Below are 23,578 nucleotides of genomic sequence, written 5' to 3' on the forward strand. Positions count from 1 at the left end.
TGCCATTTCATAGTGCCACAGACTGGCTAAACATGTGGCATATGCGCTACACTTTTTAAAAATTCCTTTAGAGATTGAATATCCTTTTAAAGCAACTTCAATTTAGACTTCGAAGTGAATGAAGATAACATTCACAGTACAGCATAGCTCAAACAAAAGGAAAATCTCCTGAAAGGGCACTTTCTTGACACTTGATTTTTCTAGTATTTAGCTGTTGGAAGTGTTGCCTTTGGGGAGGAAAAAACCATAAAGCACGTGCAGCACAAGTTGTTCAGCTTCTTTTCCTAGATTTAGGACGGGTGTATTTGCACCCCTTTTTCTCACAGCCCAGTGGTCTAGTTCAGTGGTAGAATCTGACTGGGCTTATTTTCTTCTTCTCCAGCTTGCTTTTCTTGTCCTCTAGGCTTCAGCCCATTACAAAGAAGAATTTACTAAATTGTAGGCAGTAGGTCAAAGCTTACAGTTGTTTGAACATCCAATGACTACAGTCTTATTTTAAATACAGATTTCAAAGGAAAAAGACTCTGCAGGTTTTCTCACCTTTTTTAATCCAGAGGGCTCCAGATTCAAACTTGCAGGATTAGATTTTTTTTCTTTGCAACTAACCTTCAGAGTTCAAGTTTGCATCCTGCTGCTACATTTGTCCTTGGTGCTGTTGCTGTATTGTTAGTCTTGCTCTTCCTGGAAATGTAGTATGTGGAGACAAAAAGTCACCACAAACACATACTTCCCTTGATCTGCAATTTTTTCAAATGCATGCTTTTTCAAATGCATTCTTGATCATTAGTATCATAGGGTGCCTATATAACGTGTGGGACACTGCTCTAACATGCTGTAATTACAGCGCATCAGAGCAGACCCAATTAAGTCTGCTGGTGTGGTAATTAACACGCTCCTGCAGCATTGGCATCTCATATTCAGCATCCCTGTTTCAAAATGGTGGTGGGGGTGCTTTAACTTAAACCTTGTTGAATGAGCTTTAGTTAAAGCAACCCTGCCACCATTTTGAAATGGGGGACACAATACACAAGACATTGTGGGCGCTTTAATTAAAGCGGCTCTCGGGAGCTGCTTTAATTAAGGCCCCCCAACCCCTAGAACACGTGTAAAAATGCCCATAGTGCACACATAAACAAAGTTGTCTACAGCTCCACCAGGTGCTGTATCATAGCAGTTTATGAAGGTACTTATTATATTACCTTATGGTGCCTTCAGCTAAATTCTATGCAAACTTTTTGACTTTGGAATATACTAGAATCTAATAAGACCACCTTGGTTTCCAAAGTATTGTCCTGTGGAAAATGACTACATAAAATGAGCTTTTACTCAGGAGAGCTGCTTTTTGTAAGTATTAATCTGATGTAGTTAGTAGCAAAAGTGTGCACTGCTTTTTATTGTACAGTACTTCAAGTGACAAGTGGGTTTTGTTTTCTTATCATGTACTAACAGTATTGTTTACTCTGGCTATGTCTATGCTAAAGATGTCAGTCAGGGATGTGCTCCTTGACTAACATAATCATGTTGGCAGAAGCCCCTACTATAGGTGCTATTATTTGCTTCAGTGCTGCAATCTTTCATGTAAAGCTTGTTTAGCTTGTGGAGGGTTCACTCTCTTAGATCAGTAGAAAATGCAGTTATGCTAGTATGCCTGTGCCCTTACTAGGAACACTTTGTTAGTGCAGTATGTTTAGTAAAGTGTGGCACTCCTGATACGCATGTAGCCTATGCTCCAGTTTTATGTGCATGGCTAGATGCAGTGCTGTGACAAGAGTGTAACTGAAGGCCTAACACTATTATGGGTAGAAATGTGCAAAAAGGAGAGACCACTTGACTCTGGCCATGGATGACATTGGTAGAGCTGGCCAACAGAGTGTGAACTTTGTTTCAATGCTGAATTACTTTGAGTTGTCGATACACAAATGTGAAAACCCACAATATAACTTGCAGAGTTGCTTTGAGGAATAAACTGTATTAACTGAAGTATTTACTGGGAAGTATAGTGGCACAGGGGGGGTGTTCCTTGCTTTTAAGGAAACTAACTTTTTCAGGAATGGGATTTGGAGACAGAACAAGCACATTCTGTGGCACTCCAGAATTTCTTGCTCCTGAAGTATTGACAGAAACATCCTATACCAGAGCTGTAGACTGGTGGGGTCTTGGTGTACTCATCTATGAGATGCTAGTTGGTGAGGTAAGTACAGTAGCAAAAACGTAATGCCCATGCAAGACGTGTGTGTGTAAGCAAGTCTAAATCTAAATGACACTAAAGGTAGAAATGAAGTACAAGGTTCAACTTTTTGAGAACGTTCTACCCTTCAGGGATAAGTCTTTGGTATTGTGTAAGCCTTGTTGCACATCTTATGCTTGGATGTTTTCTAGTGTATTTGAATGCCAGAACAAAAAAAAGTACTATACGTAATGTGACAAATACAGAGCTGATGTAAGTTGCTGCACTCCCACTTATTTCAGTAGATCTATGAAGCGAGAACATGAGGCCAGATCCTTGGCTGGTGTTGAACTGGCTAAGTTAGGGTTTTGCACCAAACACAACATCTGGAACATTTTTACTTCCATTGCCATATGCTTCCATGTTAACGCTGTGTTAATGTAACCCTATTTAACTTCAGTGATTTTTATTTTTCTATTTAACCAGATATCTTCACACTTGCTTGTACACCTGATTATCAGTTTTTTAAAAAGTCAGTCCTCTGGCCTGAATACAAGCATGGAAAATTTCAAAAGTTTAAGCTATGTGTAATCTTTTTTCAAATCCCTCAAAGGGATGAGGTTAGAGTTGAAATTTTCTTCTTCCATTACAGGTTTAAGGCAGAGTTTAGAAGCTATGTATAGGTATGATATAGGATATGCTTATTTTATTTACCATTTGACTTGCCATCTCCATTTTTTAATGGTCTGCCTGGTTTGTTTCTTTTTTTTAATAGTCTAGAAATGTTGTGCCATATGCAATGGCAAATGAGAAAGTGATCTATACTGTTATAACCATCACCTTTTCCTTCCTCCCTCCCTCTTTGCTGTAACATCCTTGGAGCCAGTGCAGCGAGTTCTTATATTGGAAAATACTTGGAAGTATTTGTTTATAGCAGTCTTTTTAATACTCAGAGCATACATATGCTAAAAAGTTAATCACAACCTATTCTCCTCCTCCCCCATCTTTACCTTTGAACAATTTCTTCTTGAAAGTGAAGCTGAACCAGCACCATGTGACTTACAAATCTTCCATAAACCTGTCAAGCATGTGGTAAAGGTTTTACTTAAATGAATTATGGATGAGCACTTCACTGACAAGTTTCAGCCATCCTAAAAGATGAATAAAGCAAAGCTTTATCACATTAGATTGGACATTTTTTGTCCTAGTTAACAGAAAACTGTTTTAGAAGTGCATTATTAAAAGGATGTTTTCTATTTTTCCTCTTTAATAACCATATGATTTTTATAGATAAAATCTCATAGCTGGCTGGCTGCCTGCCTGTCTTGAAAGAAAGGAAAGCTAATATATCATAGATTTCCCCTCTAGAATGCTACATTCTGCTGTAGGGAAAGATGAAATAACTTGCTGCCTTAGGTTATCTAACTCTCTAAATTGGCAGTAAATGTAAATACAAGTTGGTAGCACTCTATTTTAGGAGAAACAGTTTATCTTAGAAACTTAGTTTTGCAAAACTTTTTTTTCGTCTTATTTATAGTCTCCCTTTCCTGGAGATGATGAAGAGGAGGTTTTTGACAGTATTGTAAATGATGAAGTAAGATATCCACGCTTCCTTTCTACAGAGGCCATCTCTATAATGAGACGGGTAAGGTTGTATGTAACAAACAAAAGTATTCTCTCATTACCATCTAGTTTTTTCCTTTCTGTGAAGAATTTAGTTTGTGGTGGACAATATACTTTGACAGCTTGTGCCTACATTGACATTTTTTTTCGTGCAGGAAGGTTTCAAATGAAAAATCTGTATTTCACCATCACCTTTTCTTTCTCTAAAATGTGATATTTCACTTTACAGCTTACATAAACTTTTTATTCTCTTCCCTCTGATCTGAACCAGATTTCTCTAGAGCCACTTTCCTGTACAAATTTAGCTAGGAAATTCAGGCTGTTTGTATTACAGCCTGTTTATTCTGTAATACCAGCATCTAATTGTTCCCTATGCCATGCCATTTTTTAAGTGCTAAGTTCTACAAAATGTTTTATCAGTTACTACGAAGAAATCCAGAGCGGCGCCTTGGAGCTGGTGAGAGAGATGCTGAGGATGTGAAAAAACATCACTTCTTCCGGGTGAGTATGAGTTAATGTAGCATATGAAACCATCAGCAGCTAGAGGCAGGAAACTAATGGCTAATTGATTTGTTTTACAGCTAATAGATTGGAATGCCTTGCTCGCCAAGAAAGTGAAACCACCTTTTGTGCCCACCATTAGAGGAAGAGAAGATGTTAGTAATTTTGATGATGAATTTACCTCTGAAGCACCTATTCTCACTCCCCCTCGGGAACCAAGGATACTTTCAGAAGAAGAACAGGAAATGTTCAGAGATTTTGATTACATTGCTGATTGGTGTTAATTTTGAGACACTGTGAAACCATAGCTAACTCTCACAAGAATGCCTCTCTCAAGAATACCACCCCTTCAATTGCTCTCTGTGCCACCTGTAGCTTCTGGGTTTTTTTAATCACATGAAGATTATTTTAAAGTACTGTTGTGAATAGTCTTGCAAAGAGTGGCCTCTCTTATCTGAGCACTGGAAAGCAGTTCTATGGAGTTCTTAAGTTGAGTTGGTGAATGCAGGCCATAAGAAATGCTCTCGGACATGAGCACACTTGGATGTGTACTGTATCTTACTCTTCTACAGCAGATAATAAAATACTTAAGTGGGGAAAGAAGAGATTTTTACTACGCTGATGACCATTAACTTTATTCAGCCACCTTAAATAGAATTCTGGGATGCTGTTGATACTTACTTACAAAGAAAATGGTAAGATGCACAGAAGGCAAATGCTGGCAGTTTTTTAAAATTACTGTAATGTCCTAAAATGTGTAATTTTACAGACTTATCTTTGTTTTTTTAAAATAATGGAAATTAAGAACTGATGCCTTGTTTTGTAAATTTTCTATGGTATTTATTAGGGGAAAAATGTTTAAATGCCTTGCTTTGAGAGATCAGTTTAAGTGCTTCCATTTAAAAGACCGACCAACAACAACAAAAGTAGTCCAGGAAGTTTACCAAAGCCACTTGCCAAACAGTTTTTTACCTTTTAAGTTTTTGTATGGATGGCATAAAAAAAATCCCCAGTTAAGATGAAGAATGTAGTACGGGAATGTTTGTCCAGTCTTAACCATAAGTAGTATATGAACATATATGCATTCCCCATGTCTATCCAATTGTGCATTCTTGGAATTAATGCCTTTTCAACTAATTATGAGTGGACAAATACCCATACTATGTTTAACCATCTCGATCATCTTCTATCTGCTGTACACTATCATATCACTTTTTTTTTTTTTTTAAAGAAACAAGGATTTTCAATGTATACATGTATACTGTGAACATGTATATTTGGAAGTTGTAATGTATTATGTCCAGGCATGTAACTTAATTTTACCACTTCATTAATTTTGCACAGTGGTCATGTGAACACAATACAGAACTGATTCAACAGAAGAAACACTTGTATACAGTTTAGGCCACTGAATTCCAGAATGTAGATTGGCAGTTTAGTAAGGATAAAAGTAATATGTTGTAACAGAATGTATAAATATTTTTGATAAAACAGTGTATATTTTATAAGTATCTTAACACTAAAACTGTACCTCAAAAGTTGAAAAACAATTTAGACCAGATTCTGTGTGTGCTTGGGAATTCTGTATGACCTATTTCTGGCACTCAGTGTTCTGTAGGCAAATAGTCACTCCTTGGAAAATAAGTTTCCAGTGTTTTCCTTAGCTCACTAATAAACCTTTTAGGTTTGATTCTCTACTTAGCCTTGCAGGTTCATTGTAGCCAGCAACTTGCAGAAGTGAGTTCAGACCCTGGAATTGATTATTCCAAATAAGCTATGTAATAAACACTGAAGCCATGTTGTTGTTGGGGTTTGGTTTTTTGGGGTGTTGGGTTTTTTTGTTTGTTTTAAGGAATGGAATAGTGCAACACTAAGGTGTTACTCAGTGATTTTTTTTTTTAATAAATGACTGCTGGACAGAACACTAAGTTCAAAACTCCTCCTGGTAATGGCCTGGGGAAGAAATAAATTAGTATTTCTGAATAATGTGTAAAACACTCTCTACTTAACAAGATGACTGGTGGCATTTTACAAAATATAGAAATCATGTTGGTTTTACAGAATGAACTTTTCTTTAGAAAGTGGGAGCAGTACAGTAACTTGTTTTAAAAAGATACTAATGAACTTTGAAGGGAGAGAGAAATGAAGTTTCCTTTTTTTTTTTTTTTTAAATTAAAATGTTAAAACACTAAATGCTTTTGAGGTACAGTCTGCTTACCTGTTCTGGTTCAAAAAAAAAAATATATATATATACAGCATCTAAGAGGGTGCTTAGCATTTAAGAAAGCACCATGAAAAATACCTTTTTGTACTTGTATCTTGTACAGAAATCTTTTTTTAATCTAAGTAAATCACTAAAAAAAGAGGGCAAGGGTATGCTCACACAGTTAAGCTGAAAGAAAGCACTAATTTTTCTCTCCTGTAGGCTTTTTTAAAAATATTTTTAGGCAGATTAAGATTTTAAACTCTAGATTGTAAATATATTTTGCTATACCTTTATCTGTATGTGGCTGCTCAAGCACTTTGTAAGGAAATTAGGATACTTTAGAATGGTACACTATGCATTAAAATGAAATGTGCCTTTTAACAATGTCATTAAGTGTTTTGCAGTCATTAATATCACAAATTAAAGTTTAAATAGAAATTTGTAACTTGTGTCCCAAATCCAATTTTACTTACTGAATTTGGTGTGCTGGTTTTTGGTAGTTGGTGTTTGATGCATCTGATCTACAGAAGGAAAGGGAGAATCTCCCCCTTCTAATAGGCACCATGCCCCTAATAGAACCACAGTTGTCACTTTCTTGCAGGAACAGTCCCTTTACAGAACACAAACTGCATCCAGACAAGTGCTGCTGTGCAGTATGTGGTCCCCCGGGGAACCAAGTGTCCACACATGTGGATGTGGCCATAGAGTGAGAAAGGGAACCTTAAATACAACCCTTCTTGACAGAAGTCTGAGGGCAGAACAGGGATAAGCTTGTTGAACATCCCATCTCTCCCCAGTAGGTATTTACGCAAGATTTTGGGTTATGTGCTTGTGCATTGATCCTCTGGTTTGAGGAACAGGGTTCATATCATGTTTTTAACAATTAAGAGCCACTTCTAACCAGGATGGAACTCCATACAATTAAGTAAGCCAAGTGTCCCCTGAGCCTTTTCTTCTTCAGGCTAAAGAGTCCCATGGCTCTCAGCCTCTCCTTGTAAGGCCTGCTTTCTTGACCTCTAATTAACTAGTTAAGAGTTTAGAGAAACTTCTGAGTAAATAAGAAACTCAGTCATTAGAGCAAGTTCTTCTATACATTTTTCCTTTCAGGCCTCTTCTCAGTAGTAAAGCCTGTCCCATTTAAGGAATATTAGCTTTTCTTTTATTTCCCTACTAAAGTAACTGCTACCATTGAGCTGGAAGGTTTCCCCCCACCACCACCTTTAATCAATTATACTAAGCCCTAGGATTCACATGGGTAGTATCTTTTATTGAACTAACTCCTTAGTTGGGATTGACTTAGGCTTTTGAATGCAAGGCATCTTTCTTCAGGCTATCAGCCCTTTATGCTGTCAGCACCAATGGGGACTGCTGTGTGGTACAGAACCATCAACACCTCTTACAAAATGGGTGTTTTAAGCAAAGCCAAACCCAACTTCAGTGCTTGAAATATAGCAAAGTAGAGCTCTACTGCAACCCTGACTTCCCTCAGGAGCTATTAAAGGTAGGTTGTATTTACTATGTCTAAAACTCAACACTAACACTCCCAATACAATCTAGAGGCTCTTCCACTTTGCTAATCAGGGAAGATGTTACAACACCTGATGTCATCAGGTCAGCCTATCCTAGAGAGCCAGCTGACACTGCTATTATCCAGCTTGTGGAGCAGTAGGCCTTTTGAACTCATTAAAACCCAAAACCTTGTTTTGAGAGAGCCCAGATGTAAAAAGAAATGGGTGTTAAATTAGGCAGTAGTTACCCTAAGTTATGTTCCCTTTCCTAAGAGAAAGGTAAAAAGAACAACTTGATTGGGGCCTTGTTTGAAAACAAGTGATCTCATACACCCTTAACTCTGCTGGTTTGTGTACAAAGTTTTTAAAACATAGAGAACATGTAAAATAATCAGCATCAAGATATGGGCAGGACAGCAGTTCATGCCAAGCTGCTTTCACATCTTTGTTATGCTTAAACAAACTTAGTCTGACATAGTAGCACTCTCTTAAGAAAGTGCTAAAATATTTAGTTTACACACAAGCAAAGGATGACAGCTGTGCATCAGAACAAGGGCCTACTTAATGTAAGCCCCTAAAATCAGTTGGGATTCTAAATCCTATTGAATAAATAGGAAGTTTTAAAATTACTTACCAATTTAGCCAAACAAGGCTTTTATGCTATTCTTATGCTTTTTTAAATAGAGGCATCAGAACGATGTATAATCAGCAGTGTTAAATTCTGCATCTAAGTATTTTACTGCTATAGCAATGATTTTTCGCTATACCTATGAGACAGCAGAAACTAATTGGCTGCAATGATTGGTGAGATGTCATACTTACCACCTTAAAATCAACCACCTACTATAGACTACTAGTTTAAAGTACGTAAAGTACATACCAGATAATTTATAGAAACTAACTAGAATATTTATCCTACTTGACACATGTTGCTTGGTCCAGAAAACTCATAAAAATTCTATCGCTAATTTTGTAAATGCTGAACTGAAATGGTAATGCTTAGAGTTGAAGTTTATAGCTAGATAAGCATACAATAAGGGGAAGGTTGGTTTTTTTGCTGTTGTTTTTTAACATGTTTATACATATCTAAAGATCTAGTAGCAGATCCCTAAGAGATTAGTTTCAGTTTTTATATTAACTGAAGCTATATTAATGAGTTTCTCATTAAATGCTTTGGTCTAACTTCAAATCTTCCATCACTTTTTTTTTTTCTTGTCCTTGTCTTCCCTGTAGAGTTAAGGCAGCCCTTTACACAGAAAGCAGGCTCTTTCCACCTGGGCCCTGCAACTTTAAAATTTACCCTGTTCTCTGATGCAAGCTTCAGTTCTGTAGATTGAGGGAGGGGCAGGAACTGTTTGCAGAATTCCAGGAAGAGGCAGGATTCCACTGCAGGCAGGATGACATGGCCCTGCCTCTAGCCTTTCACAAACAGGGAGAGGACACTGGATCTAATGCCCTTCACAGCTGTGCTATGGGAACTTTTAACAGCCACAAGTAGTCAACTTCAGTGGGCAGTAAAGAATTACAATGCTTTTGAAGAGTAAAAAACTAAACTTAAAGCTGTTGTATTTTGAGGGTCTCAACTGGCAGAAGGGGATTAAAATTAAAGCAGCAAGAAAACAGTCAAGGCTATTGACAATTAGTAATGTTAGCACTGGGCACAGAGCCCTCCTGTGAATGGATTAGGACCAGATGTGTCAGAGGCTGACCCCCTCAGCTGTTCAGTTTGATAATTAAAGTAAATCTTGCACCTGTGATGCAAAATTAGCTCAGAAACCAGAAGACTGTTGGTAAAGTACATTTGCTGCTTTGAACACAAAGGGACACTGTCAAGAGGCATCCCATTTTGGAAGCAATTAGTTTGGGGGAAGGGAGAACAAACTTCTGGCTTTTAACTCTTCAGCACCTGGAGTATCATTTCAAATTCTGAGTGCTAATTTAGAATGCAGCAGTGTCAGGAGCTTAGCTGGTGGACATCCAAATTTAAATATGACCTGTCACTTTAATCTGTATGTTGAAGTATTTGAGAGATTGGAATTAACATCTTTTGTAGTAGACTAAATGTCACAAAGTTGCTAGTGAAGTTCAATTAAAGCAACAGGCTTTTGTAGTTGTCAGATTCACAAAGGCAGGGTGAATAGCCATCCATGAGAAGCAAGGAGGATGTGCCAAGGATATGACTAATCTTTTCATAACATGTTAAAAAACCTTCAGCAGCAGTTGTGCAAATATTCAAGCTGCTTTTCGCCAACTGTTTGCACTCTGGGTTAAACCTTCTATACTGTAAATTGCAGCTAACTACAAATATTAAAGCTACACTAGAGATTAAAAGTTGCCAAGAAAGCAAGTGTGGTAGTTTCATACATAAATGAGTTTTGTTGCAAAGGTACTTAAAGAACTTTACTATTTAATTATTATTAGTACAAATTATTGTCAAGTTCAGGTCATTTGAAAGGAATATACCCATCTCAAAGAAGTGAAATATGCACCGTGGTACATGTTTTTGGAAAACAGTTTATTTGGGAATTACATCATTTCCATTTTCCAAAATACATTTTACTAGATCCCTACAAAAGAAATCTAAATAAGTACAATATGAAATTAAGCTTGTTGTAACAGTCATTAAATATTTACTTTCACTAATATATACATACAAAATGCCACACATGATTTTGTTTACCCTTGGAATGTGCGCTGTGCTCCAGCAGTTATGTTTGATCTTCACATCCTTCTCCAGTTCCACAATATGAAGGCTCAGTATCAACACTTTGTACATCCTTTCATATAGGCAAAAAATCATAAAATGTTCTTTAGAAATTAAACTTAACCTTAGTAATTTTACAGCTGTGGTAGTTTGTCCACAGGGGTATCAAATTTGAAGTCAGCTGGGAAAAGATCTGGAGCTCGTGGATAGATAAGTCTGTAAGACTGCCTGATTGTAACATCAGCAACCCCAGCAGTATCTCCAATCTCTAAGGAAAACAGAGAGGACAAGGTTAAACACAATTTACTATTTTCTCTCTTGCTGCCAAGCCAGGAACAGCCAGCAGGGCTTGTGCAGGTAGTGGTGTGCTTATCTCATTTTTCCAAAACTGGATGCAAAATTTTTTTTCAACTATTTGTGACCCAATAAATGTATGAAAAATTTTCTTCAAAATAGCCATCTCATTGAAACATATGTCTAATTTAACTTGAGCTGATTTAAATCCAACACATAAATGTCATAGGAAAGGAAAAGACACATGCTGAACATTTTGATTAGAGTCAATTTTTTAGACTAACAACTGCATTGCAGGCTCTTTTTTTAAAGAAATTTAAAAAAAGAACCAACTGGTTTATGTAACATGTTCTTGACTGCTATGGTTAATAAAAGAATACAGTTAAGGGCAAGAAAAGGTATTTCCCAGCTAAGATCTGAAAGGAATTTAAATAAAGAGATGTAAGGAAAAAGCTCACTCACACAATGAGATTACAGAAACAGCCAAGGCTAAGCAAGCAGAGGAAGGAAACTGAGCTTTTGAGATAAGCAGGAACTAGTTTATGCAAGATTTAAAAACAGAGGTGGTGATTCTGAACTTGAACATGAAATGTAGGTAGGACTGTAGAACTGTAAAGACCTGAGAGTACAAGCAAACAATTTTTACTCTTAGGAGGCAGCTGCTTTCTACATTGCCATATAAGTCTAAAAAAGTGAGCACCACAGAACTAGGAGCTCAAGGAGAGAGAGGAGTTGAAGACGCAGAAGAATTGGAGTTTAGGCAGCAGGATAAACAGGCAACACAGCAAATGCGATGAAAGATAAGGGTGAAGTGAAGGGTCAAGGGCAAAGGCAGTGGATGGGCAGTCAGAGATCAACTTTTTTTTTTAACCCACAGAAAGCTCTTTTATCCATTAGGAACTGGCTTTCAGGTCAGCAGCTCACCCCATGTAGACCAGACCCCTGTCAGATAATTCTTTAAAGTTCTGATCTACATTGGGTTTGAACAGTAAATTGAGATTTCATAACCTAATCCCAATATCCCAAGCCATTCAACACAGCAGGCTCCATCTTTTATGACACTTGAGAGGAGTTCAGCATAAACTGGGAACACAGTAGTATTTATAAAGCAAAAATATTTTGCAATCTAAGCTCTTCTTACAAGAGGCCAGATTCCCCTGGCTCCCACAAGTGGTGGCTTGGGCTGCACCACCTTTAAAGCCATCTTCTCCATGTCTGAGTATTTTGGGACAGTCTGGGGTCCACATGGCACCATCTGCCCTCACAACCCAATGCGCACAGGCTTGAGGTGAGGAAAACAAGGCACAGCTAAGATGATACAGGTATCCAAGCCAAGCCTTAACTGCACGATGGTTTATAACTAACAATAAAACCACAAATTTGTATAGAAAAATAGAATATAAATGTGTAAATATGAACGTGTAGTAAGTTAAAACCCATAATGCAGACTACCAACACTACGTTGTCTACATACTTAAACCTTAAGGAAGTTTGTTTATGGGAGCGTAGCTAAGGATTAGGTAACTCACATCATCATGAGAAAAATACCTGTTACTTTGGGCACAAATTGTACATCCGTAAGGTGACAATTTACTGCTGCTAATTTCAATGCACTGACTTTTGTATTGAAGAGTTCTTCCTATTTTCAACAGGAAATATGGGAAAACACAGGAAGACTTTACCTTTTTGTGTCCTTTTCTCTGCTGAGGCTTGTGATGCCATATAAATAGCTGCAGCTGCCACAGAAATGGGACTCCTCCCAGGAACCAAATCCAGTTCCACAGCTTTACGTGCAATGTGTGTTGCTGCCATTTGTACTTGCTTAGGAAGACCCAGATTGGAACAAAATCTTGACATGAAATCCCCAGTTGTGATCAAATCAACACTGGTTTCAAGTGCTTTCAAAATAAGCTTAAAACACCGGCCTATTTCTTTCTTTGAAATCCTGGACACTGCACATATTTCTAAACAAACAAAATGAGAAGTAAGCTGTAGGCTTACTGTGTTTTCTACTTTAAACAAGCTATATTCTTAATGACTTAAGACCATACTTTTTCAGCTTCCTTCCCATTTCTTCATGAAAGAAGTCACTGTTCAGAAAAGCAAGTCACCCCACTAAAAGACTAAGAATAAATTACATAACACTGGAATAACAGTTACTGTTGAAGATTCAGCAACACAAGATGTTCTACAAGTCACCATTACATATAAATCAATCTTACAAAGAGTAAGATTAAGTATATACAAACTAGTGTTGAATTCCACTAAGAACAGGGAGGACAAGTATTTATCAATCATGTAACTTTTTGCTTCAAATTTACTCAAACAATCATTTTGTCAGGCAGCATCTTATAAATTCTACCAGGATTCAGAACTATTTAAAACAGTAACCCAAACATTCATTCTCCTAAGACATCACTTGTATCAATTAGGATTTCTCTAGAGTTGCTTCAAGTGGTTAAAAACAATGAAATAAAATGAAGACTATTGCCAAAGTTAAGATACATTTTTCTACACTTCTCTATTATAGCCTCCTTTCCAGATACTACCAACATGCTGTTCTAACACTGGGCTAAAGATATGAGTCTATTTGGTAACAGAATTTAATCTGTGCAACTGCAAACTTACCTTTAAATGTTCTTGGAACGCCCTCTTGTCTACAGGCTATGTAGAGACAAGCAGAAGCAATGGCATCATTACTTCTTCCCTTCAGGCTCTTCTGCTCATACACTTGCTTGAATAAATTATTTGTTCGATCCTTCAAAGCAAGAAGACTAAATTTAATTAACTCTAGGCCATTTAATTAGCAGCAATATCAAAAATTCATGTGCTCATTATATTATGCTAAGTCAATGCCAGAACAATTTAAAGGAGGGAGACATGAACTTACAACTATATTTCTGGGGAGGTTGATCCTGTCTGCCATGTTAGTAATTTCTTTAAAAGCATTCATCATTGCTCGATCAGAGCTGCTCATAGTCCTGCGATTCTGATACTTTGAATTCCCAAATTCATCAAAACTCGCTGCACCTGTGCCCTGAAAAGTAAAATGTTGTTGTTAATAAAACATAAGCTATTCTGTTTTTAATATTTCATGAATAAACACCTTGCAGGGTTGTTTCTTTTTTTTTTTTGGTTATCCCAATTCAAATCACTAGGTTGGAACAATTATATACATACACATAACTGAAGTAAATAGCATAATACAGCAGCATTCCAAATGGTCTCCACTACTTAACCCAGCCTCAAATTGTGGACTACAGTAATATCAGAGGATCCAGGGGATATCAAGAAATGATGCAAGAATGTCTTTTTGATACCACCATGTTGCTTTAACTAAATGTCTCCACCACAGATACTGCCTTCTAGACCCTCAACTAATAAAACATTATTGAACAGATGCCTAGATTTCTCCTATATAAAGCCCCCCCCATTACACAATATGATACACACCACACTATAAACACCAAGCAGCATGCAACGTTATGCATTTGTTTATATAATGATAATACCCTAAACCTGGTAAATCATGTTTTAGCTCTTCCTGGACAGGCAGCAATTTGGAAAAATTAAGTTTTATAAACAGGTTTGTGACAAGCTGATACAATTAAAACAAATAAAAATGCAAGGACAGATGTGGGGGCAGGGGGGAGAAAAGCTAACAAAATAAGGTTACACTAGCTGATAATAAATGCTAACTCCCTGCATGCATTTTTTTGCCTCTTGTACCTCAGCAGTTTATGAAGCATAAGTGGTAAGTCTCACCATTCCTGTCTAAATGAGATGTCTTGAAAAGTTAAACTATTCTTTTTTTTTTTCTTTTTACTAAAGCAGAATAATTTTTATTTATTTATTTTTTTTATCATCTTACTACAAGCCACAGCTATAGTAGTAGTTCATTTATTCTCTTCACTAAAATGATTCAGTAGAATTAAAAATAAAATTATTCTTAGCTTAGTTGGTCTTCTGGATCATGATGTACATCTACAAGGTCTAGTCAGTGCCTGATGAATCTGCTTGTACAGAGTCCTACAATAATCACACCAAGACCTTTGGCTAGGCATGAGCATGGAGGACTGGAGGCTGCCCAGCCCCATCACCCCCCTGCCTTTAGACCACTAAGACGATCCAAAGGCCAGACCAAGTCCAGAGGTTCAGTGCCTCGAGGGCTGTAGCTTCTGCCAGAGAACAACAGATAAGCACTGTGGCTGACTGCCTAATGCCTCTGTGAAGCCGCATTTCTGTCAAGGCAATGTCCCTTTGCCTTTCCCCAACCACTACTCAACACAAGGCAGTGGGGGCTATGACTTTGAGATGCCCCCTTACTCAGCAGGTTGCAACCTTGTGGTATTTTATAGAATTTAGCTCACCATGATTAGCCCACCCACAATGTTGCCCTACTAGGCCTTCTAGTCGGATAGAGTTTATAGTCATACCCAGAACCATACTATTATACAACATAGCATAATTTGTGGCTACTGGTAAAAGCATGCAATAATCTAGAACTCTTGGTTCAGAGATGATACTTTTTATTAGAAATAGAAAAAAAAAATCTTTTTTTTGCAATAAACTTACACATTCTAATTTAAACAAAAAATTAAACATTAAATAATATATGATGAAACATAAAAATGAAGCAATATAAAAGCTGAAAAATAACAAATTAAAAACAATTCTATTTGATTTGGACCCTACTCTGTGCAAGTAGCCAAACATACCTACAAAGTACAGGACAGATCCTAAGTTGTTAAGAGCCAAACTTTTTTATTCATTAGTTCAATACTTAGAATTTTCCACTAATGGAGAGATCCATTTCCCTTGCATTTCTTCAAAGAATGAATAAGACCACAAATAGTGTTTTAAGTCATTTATCTAATTCCTCCCACAAGAACATATCTTGTCTTAATATGGGATCCAACACCACCTGCCCACAACAACTGCAGATCTCTACACTACAGTGAACTGCAGTTCTTGTAATGGCCTCCCATTGTGCTTTTGTACTGCAGATAGATAGGTTTGTCGACCAAAAGAATGCTTTACTCGTTTCAAGAAGCGGAAGTCTGAGAAAATCTTACTGCCGGCATATGTCTACAGGCTGGTATCTTTAGTTCTTAAATTTATATCTTGTTTTTAACAGGGGAGAAACACTGGGTCAGTAACGGTCAGCACATTTTCTAGAACAATTGTCTGGAGGACAGAATAAATGTTATTTAACCATACAAATAATGTTTTAATTTAGAAGAGGAGGCTGTAACATGTACTTGGGGTACCTGATTTTTTGTCTGGTAATTTAGTGCTACTGGTTGAGCTAAAGTGGTTATATTAAGCAGCCCCATTTCAGAAGGCACGTGTCCCTCTGTCATAGATTTAGGTAGAGATGAATGACACTTTGAAACGTATATAGGGAAAAAAAATCATTTGGAATGAATTATGGGATCAGCACCCCATAATTCTGCTCCGTACAATAAAATGCACTCAACCCAAGTTCTACAGACACTACTACTGCTAGTACCACCCTTCTACTTGGTCTTACTGTAAAAGGATAAAACTCAGAATCATAAACAAATTACAGCTGGAAGAGACTTCAGGAGCTCATCTAGTCCAACCCCCTGCTCAAAGTAGAATCAGCCCCAACTAGATCATTCCAGCCAAAGGCTCTGTTGAGCTGAACCTTAAAAATCTCCAAGAATGGAGATTCCACCACCTGTCCAGGCAACCCATTCCAGTGCTTCACCACCTTCCTAGTGAGAAGAATATTAGGAAAAACTAAGTCCAACTTCCCTTGCTGCAACTTTAGACTATTGCTCCTTGTGTTCTGTCACCTGCCACAACTGAGAACAGTCTAGTTCCATCCCCTTTGGAACCACCATGCAGGTAGTTAAAGGCAGCAATCAAAACCCCCCCTCAAGTCTTCTCTTCTGAAGACTATGCCCAGTTCTCCCAGCTTCTCCTCAGAAATCATGTGCTCCAGCCCCTAATCATTAACCATGCTCTCCACTGGATTCCCTCCAACTCGTCCACATCCTTTCTGCATCGGGAGGGGGGCCCAAAACTGGACACAGTACTCCAGGTATGGCCACACCAGTGCAGAACACAGAAATAATTACTTCCCTCAGTCTGCTGGCAACACTCCCAACTAATGCTGTTGGCCTTCTTGGCAACAAAGGTTGACACATATCCAACTTACTGCCCACAGTAACCCCTAGGTCTTTTCTGCAGAGCTGCTGCTTAGCCAGTTGATCCCAAGCCTGTAGCAGTGCATGGGAGTCTACTATCATAAGTGCAGGACTTTGCACTTGTCCTTCTTGAACCTCATGAGATTTCTTTTGGCCCAATCCTTCAATTTGTCTATGTCACACTGAATCCTAGCCCTAGCCTAACTCCTCTGCAGCTTGGTATCATCCGTGAACTTGATGAGGTCGCACTCCAGCCCATCTTTCAGATTGTTAATGAAGATATTGAACAAAACTGGCCCTAGGACTGACCCTTGGAGCTCTCCCCTTGATACCTGTTGCCAACTAGACAGAGCCATTGATCACTACCTGTTGAGCCTGACGATCCAGCCAGCTTTCTATCCACCTCACAGTCCATTCATCCAACCCATACTTCCTTAGCTTGCTTGCTAGAATGCTGTGGAAGACTATATAAAAAACCTGGCTGAAGTCAAGGTATATCACATCCACTGCTTTCCCTACAGAGCCAGTTATCTCATTATAGAAAGCAATCAGGTTGGTCAGGAATGACTTGCCCTTGGTGAATCCATGCAGACTGATCCTGATCAATTTCTTCCCCAAGTGCTTAGAAAAGGATTCCTTGAGGACCTGCTCCATGATTTTTCCAGGGAATGAGGTTAGGCTGTAGTTTCCTGGATCTGCCTTCCCCCTTTTTTAAGATAGGTGCTACATTTGCCCTTTTCCAATCATCTAGGACCTCCCCATATTGCCACAAGTTTTCAAAGATAATGGCTAGTGGCTCTGCAATTACATCAGTCAACTCCCTCAGCACCCTCATATGCAATGCATTCCAGTCCCATGGACTTGTACACACAGCTTTTCTATATAGTCCCTATAGTTTTTCTATATAGTCCCTAACCTGTTCTTTCACCACTGAGGGGTGCTGACCTCCTCCCCAAATTGTGCTGCCCAGTGCAGTAGTCTGGGGGCTGACCTTGCCTGTATTGACTGAAGTAAAGAAGACATTAAGTACTTCAGCTTTTTCCTCATTATTTGTCACTAGACTGCCTCCCCCATTTAGTACGGGACCCACACTTTCCCTGACCTTCCTCTTGTTGCTAACATACTTGTAGAAACCCTTGCCAACTGCAACTCCAATTGTGCTTTAGCCTTCCTGATTTCATCCCAGCATGCCAAAGAAATATCTTTGTACTCCTCCCTAGTCATCTGTCCAAGACTCTGCTTTTTGTAAGCTTCCTTTTTGTATTTAAGCTCACTGAAGAGTTCTCTGCTAAGTAAAGCTGGTTGCCTGCCATATTTGCTATTCTTCCTGCACACCAAGATCGTTTGTTCCTGCACCCTCAGTAAAGTTTCTTTAAAATACAATCAACTCTTCTGGACTCCTTTCCCTTCTCAGATGCACCTCCCAGAGGGTTCTGCCCATCAGTTCCCTGAGGGAGTCAAATTCTCAAGTCTAGGGTCCTTACTCTACTGCTCCTCTTTCTTCCTTTTGTCAGGATCCTGAACTCAATCACCTTGTGGATAACAACTGCTCAAGTTGCCATACACTTCTACAGATCCCACACCAATTCTTACCTGTTTGTGAGCAGGTCAAGAACACAGCTACCTAGTTGGTCATTCCAAAACTTGCACCAGGAAGCTGTCACCAACACTCTCCAAAAACGTCTTGAATTGCATGTGCTGTATTAACCTCCCAGCATGTCAGGGGGACTGAAGTGCCCCATGAGAACCAGGAACTATGATCTGGAAACTTCCACAAGTTGTCTGAAGAAAGCAAGCCTTATCTGCCATATCCTCCTGGTCTGATGTTCTATAGCAGACACCCACCACGACACCACCACTGTTGCTCTCCCACATGACCTTAACCCAGAGACTTTCAGCGGGCCTGTCTCCAGTTTCACATTAGAGCTCTGAGCAATCATACAACTCTTTTACATATAGCACAACTCCTCTTCCTCTGCCTGTCTTTCCTGAACAGTCTGTACTTATCTGTGACAGCACTCCAGTCATGCATGTAATCCCACCAAGTCTTCGTTATCCCAATCAAGTCACAGTTCCTTGACTGTGTGAGGACTTCCAATTGTTCCTACTTGTTTCCCAGGCTCCATAAATTTGCGTACAGACACCTAAGATAACTAGCCAATTTCCCTACTTTTTCTGTAGGGATGAGGAGGCCTCCCCTGTTGTCCCCTTCTCTTTGCACTTCCCCCAGGTCTCCCATTTCCCCACTTAGCTCAGGGCTTTGCTCTCCATCCCCCGGGGAACCTAGTTTAAAAGCCCTCCTCACTGGGTTAGCAAGCCTGTCTGTGAAGATGCTCTTCTCCCTCTTCATCAGATGGATCCTGTCTCTTCCTAACAATCCTTCTTGGAACAACATCTCATGGTTGAAGAAGCCAAATTCCTGCTGGCAACACCACCTACACAGCCATGCATTGATCTACAACAGGGTAGGCAATGTTTTTTGGCTGGAGTGCTGAAAAGCCCCACTACGTCTACCTTGAAAGGTGCCAGAGTGCCGGCATGCCAGAAAAACAAAATGAGAGCAGGGGGTATATGACAGGATGCCCCCTACCCAAAGACCCATGCCCCTCAGCCCAGGCTCTGTGGCTGTCAGCAGCTACCCAGAACCTGGACCAGCTGCAAACATCTGTTGCATTTCCATCCCAGCCCCATACCAGCAATGCTCCCTACTGTGCTGCCCTCACACTTCGCAAAGCAGCATTAGAACCCAGTGCGGCAGGGCATAGCAGGGGGTACAGAAAGCTGCCTGCTCCCAGCTGCCCTGCCACACTTCCCCAGTGTGCATGGGAACAGCGTGGGCAGCAGCACAAGGTTGTGCCCCTTGCTGCTGCCCCCGCCTGCAGAGGAAGTGTGGCAGGGCAGTGGGGAGCTGGCAGCTTTCTGCACCCTCCCCCCCCCAACTGTGCCCTGCTGCACTGAGTTCCAAAGCTGCTTTGCAGAAGCGACAAAGGCAGCACAGCAGGGAGCACTGCCGGTATGTGCTGCCTCCCTGGAGCCCAGGGCCAGGGCCAAAAGGCAGCAGATGTTTACAGCTGGCCCAGGTTCTGTGTAGCTGCTGACAGCCACAGAGCCTGGGCTGCTTGCAGCAGGGCTTCCATGGGAGCAGCCCAGGCTCCATGGCTATCAGCAGCTCCCCAGACCCAGGGCTGGCTGTAGCCGGGAGGCTACAAAACAGCTGCTACCCTCCCAACATTGGCCCCGGCCCCGCAGCAGGTTGTGGCATCGCGTCCACCCGGGCCAGGGAGGCAGCAGCTGTTTGTAGCCTCCTGGCTGCAGCTGGCCCTGGCTCTGTTGATGGCCGCAGAGCCCAGGCTGCTCCCAGCAGGGCTTGCAGCATCCCAGCTACCCTGCTGGGAACAGCCTGGGCTCCCAGGTAGCAGGGGCTACCCAGAGTTGGGGCCAGCTGCAAATAGCTGCTGCCCCCCTAGCCCCAATGCATGCTGAGGAAAATGGCCTCACGTGCCATGCTTGGTATGCATGCCTCAGGTTGCCGATGCCTGATCAACAAGATGCATCCACTCCTGTCCAGGCTCTTCACCTTGACTGAAAACATCAAGGGGAACACCACCTGTGCCCCCTTCCCCTTCACTTTTGCACTCAGAGCTCTGTAGCCATTCTTGAGCTGTTCAGGGTCACCCCTGTCAGTATCATTGGTGCTCACACATGGATGAGCAGCATGAAGTAGTAGTCAGAAGGTCAGGTGAGTCTTGGTAACCTTTCCGTGGCATCTCAGACCTGGGCTCCAGGCAAGCAGCAGAATTCCCGGGAAAACAGGTCAGGCCAGCAGATGGATCCCTCCATCCCCTGCAGAAGGGAGTCTCTAACCATCACCACCAACCACTTCTTCTTCATGGCAGTGGTCTCAGTACTCTCCACTTCAGGGATTTCTGGCCTGGCCTCTTCCACTAATGGAATGCACTCCCCCTCTGCTGCTAGCACTCCAAATCTGTTCTCCAGGCAAGTCACTGCATGTAGGGATGACTTCTTGTTGCCAGAGGTCACAAGCTTCCACCTTCCTGGGAGTCCATGCCCTCTTCCTTTTTTAGCGCTGCCTCTGGCAATCCTTCCTCCACAACCCTAGGTTCTCTCCAGCATGGAATCAATGAAGTCCTCATGGCGGAGAATGCTTCAGAGCCTTGCTATGTCCTACTGCAGCTCTCTCCCAGAGGGACACCACCAGAAGGCACTGCTCAAATTGCAGGCACTTCCCCACCTGACTGACACTGGAAGGAACCTGCAAGCCACAGCCTGCAGAGCACCAAACTAAGACCTGGGTGGACACCTTGACAGTGTGCAATCCTGCCTGGACAGATACCTCCCAGGTGCAAGCAGAGGAAGAACTGGAAGTGGCAGTGGCTCTGGGACTGCAACATCCTCCAGCCATCTCCATGGGTCTTCTAATCCACTGCCTCTCACTTCCTGCCTCTTTGCAAGCAGACCTCCCCTCGCAAAATCCTCTGTAGCTGGCCTGCTTGCTGTTCCTTGATCCTGAAGGGATCCTTTTCCCTGCAAACCTCTTTCCTCTCAGCAAGGTTACATTGAAGGAATGCAAGAGAGTTTCCAAATGAACTCCCTAGCAAATTCCCCCTCACTCTGGACTCTAGTTCAACAAGGGACCCTAGTTAAACAAGTATTGGTCTAGCTGCTGAGTTTTAGCTGTTTAAAGTAAACCTATGTAGGTTAGTCCATCTCAATTACTTATTAAAAAAAGAAGAAAAAGATCTTATTTTACAAGTTTCCCTTCAAAACAAGCAGGCAGCAAACTGACCTGCAAACTGTTTTTTGTTTTGTTTTTTTATAAAGGAAATGTTTTCATGCTCCAAGTCAAATCAGCCAAATCAAATCCAAATCTGAGAGTTATTCAAGAACCAGATGTGGCCCTACTACCAACAAACACCCTCCACCCCCCACCTGGGGCTTCAGGTACTTCCAAGTCCTTCAGCAGGCATCTTATGTGCAGACCCAAGCCCAAAAGCTTAAGGTTTAGATGCCCCAGTTTCACTTGCTCCTGTGGCCATATGACTGATGGCAAGCCAGGAAGGAGTCTCCCATTTCCATAAAGTTGGCATGAAGCCAAGATCCTCCCACTGGAACCTGGCCAGCGAGACGCTAACTATGAAGCTCTCATAGGAAGTCCTATCCGCAAGCAGACGAGGGTGCAAATCTCCACTACGTGGTGCCATTTTACCTCAGTCACGCTATTTCTCCTGCCAGACCTGCAACCTGCTTGCAAAATTGTCCTGTTAGGTGCTCCCCTGATCTCTTGGAGTTCCTCCTATATACCTCACCTGGGCCTGGACTGGCTAGGCCCCTTTGCTAGGACCTTTTGTCACACCCAGACAGCAATCAATCAGCCCTCTCAGCAGCTCAGAACACACACTCAAACACACAGCTCACCAAGCAACCCTCAGCAACCCAAGCACACTTTTCACCTTTATAAAATGGTTCTTGGAATAAACAACAAATGATGACTAGAAAGGCAGTTTTTTCTTAAACACCAGCATCTTCAAGTAATTCATTTTAGATGGTACACAATTTACCTTGCTGACTGAATAAGAACAGGAACTTCAACAAACTTAACTCATTACTCCAGGTTTCCACATATGACAAGACAGAAATAATCAGGAAAAAGAGACTGATCTTTCTATGAGCAAGCTTTGTTTGGTCATTACATCTTGTTCAAATTTTCAGGGCACTGAAGAGACACTAAAACACCTTTCCAAGTCACCTATCTTCTGAAGAACTTCAGACACTAGTCTATTAAGGCATGACAGTGGATCAAGCTGCTCATGACTGACACTGACCTGTCCGTCACAAGGCAGACTCATTAACACACCAAGTTTAAGTGACTGTTTACAAATGTTGTGCTTTTCAAAAACTAAGCTTGAATAGAAAACTTGACTCTTAGTTACTCTAACCGTGACTGAAAGCTGTTGACTTGCCCTGAAGGGGGATAAATAACAAAACAGTTCCAAAACTCAACAAGTAGTTACATAATCCGGGGTTCTACAATACAAAATGTGCAATCACCTCATGTAACAGGGAAGAGTCCTCACAAACAGTTAACACAGAATCCTTATACAAGGTACACTACCTACTTTAAAAAAAATAAATAAAAAAAGTCACACTGAAGGACACCAGGACAAAAACAGTTAATTTATTTCAGGATACTTCTGTGCACTAAACTTACCACCCCAGCAGCTGTATACTCAAGTACACAGTGCTGCTATGGATAAAATGCCATCCAAGCCAGAAGCGATGTAGCCACATCAACATAACCTTGTTGATAAGCTAATTAAGTTGGAGCCATGCAACCTGGCCTCATCACTCAGTAATATTTTAGCTTGGCCAAAATACTGC

The 23,578-nt window shown here is 40.6% G+C and overlaps 2 protein-coding genes across 5 annotated transcripts in view; one reads left to right on the forward strand and one right to left on the reverse strand.

The window, feature by feature from the left end:
• PKN2 (protein kinase N2) overlaps nucleotides 1–6,942 on the forward strand; it is an 87,276-nt gene extending 80,334 nt beyond the window's left edge. For all 3 annotated transcript variants that reach the window (XM_090048354.1, XM_090048355.1, XM_090048356.1), the window contains exons 19-22: nucleotides 2,049–2,191; nucleotides 3,705–3,812; nucleotides 4,211–4,291; nucleotides 4,372–6,942. In XM_090048354.1, coding sequence (XP_089904480.1) covers nucleotides 2,049–2,191; nucleotides 3,705–3,812; nucleotides 4,211–4,291; nucleotides 4,372–4,575 — 536 coding nt within the window. In that variant the 3' untranslated portion in view covers nucleotides 4,576–6,942. The remainder of the gene's footprint in view (nucleotides 1–2,048; nucleotides 2,192–3,704; nucleotides 3,813–4,210; nucleotides 4,292–4,371) is intronic.
• A 3,557-nt stretch (nucleotides 6,943–10,499) lies between these two features.
• Nucleotides 10,500–23,578, reverse strand: part of GTF2B (general transcription factor IIB) — a 28,959-nt gene continuing 15,880 nt past the window's right edge. For both annotated transcript variants that reach the window (XM_090049978.1, XM_090049979.1), the window contains exons 4-7: nucleotides 13,894–14,040; nucleotides 13,632–13,761; nucleotides 12,686–12,967; nucleotides 10,500–10,977 (exon numbers count right to left, since the gene is read on the reverse strand). In XM_090049978.1, the coding sequence (XP_089906104.1) occupies nucleotides 10,844–10,977; nucleotides 12,686–12,967; nucleotides 13,632–13,761; nucleotides 13,894–14,040 (693 nt within the window). In that variant the 3' untranslated portion in view covers nucleotides 10,500–10,843. The remainder of the gene's footprint in view (nucleotides 10,978–12,685; nucleotides 12,968–13,631; nucleotides 13,762–13,893; nucleotides 14,041–23,578) is intronic.

Source organism: Crocodylus siamensis, chromosome 5 (assembly GCF_052110815.1).
Source record: "Crocodylus siamensis isolate JL-2025a chromosome 5, ASM5211081v1, whole genome shotgun sequence".
Lineage (NCBI taxonomy): Eukaryota > Metazoa > Chordata > Crocodylia > Crocodylidae > Crocodylus > Crocodylus siamensis.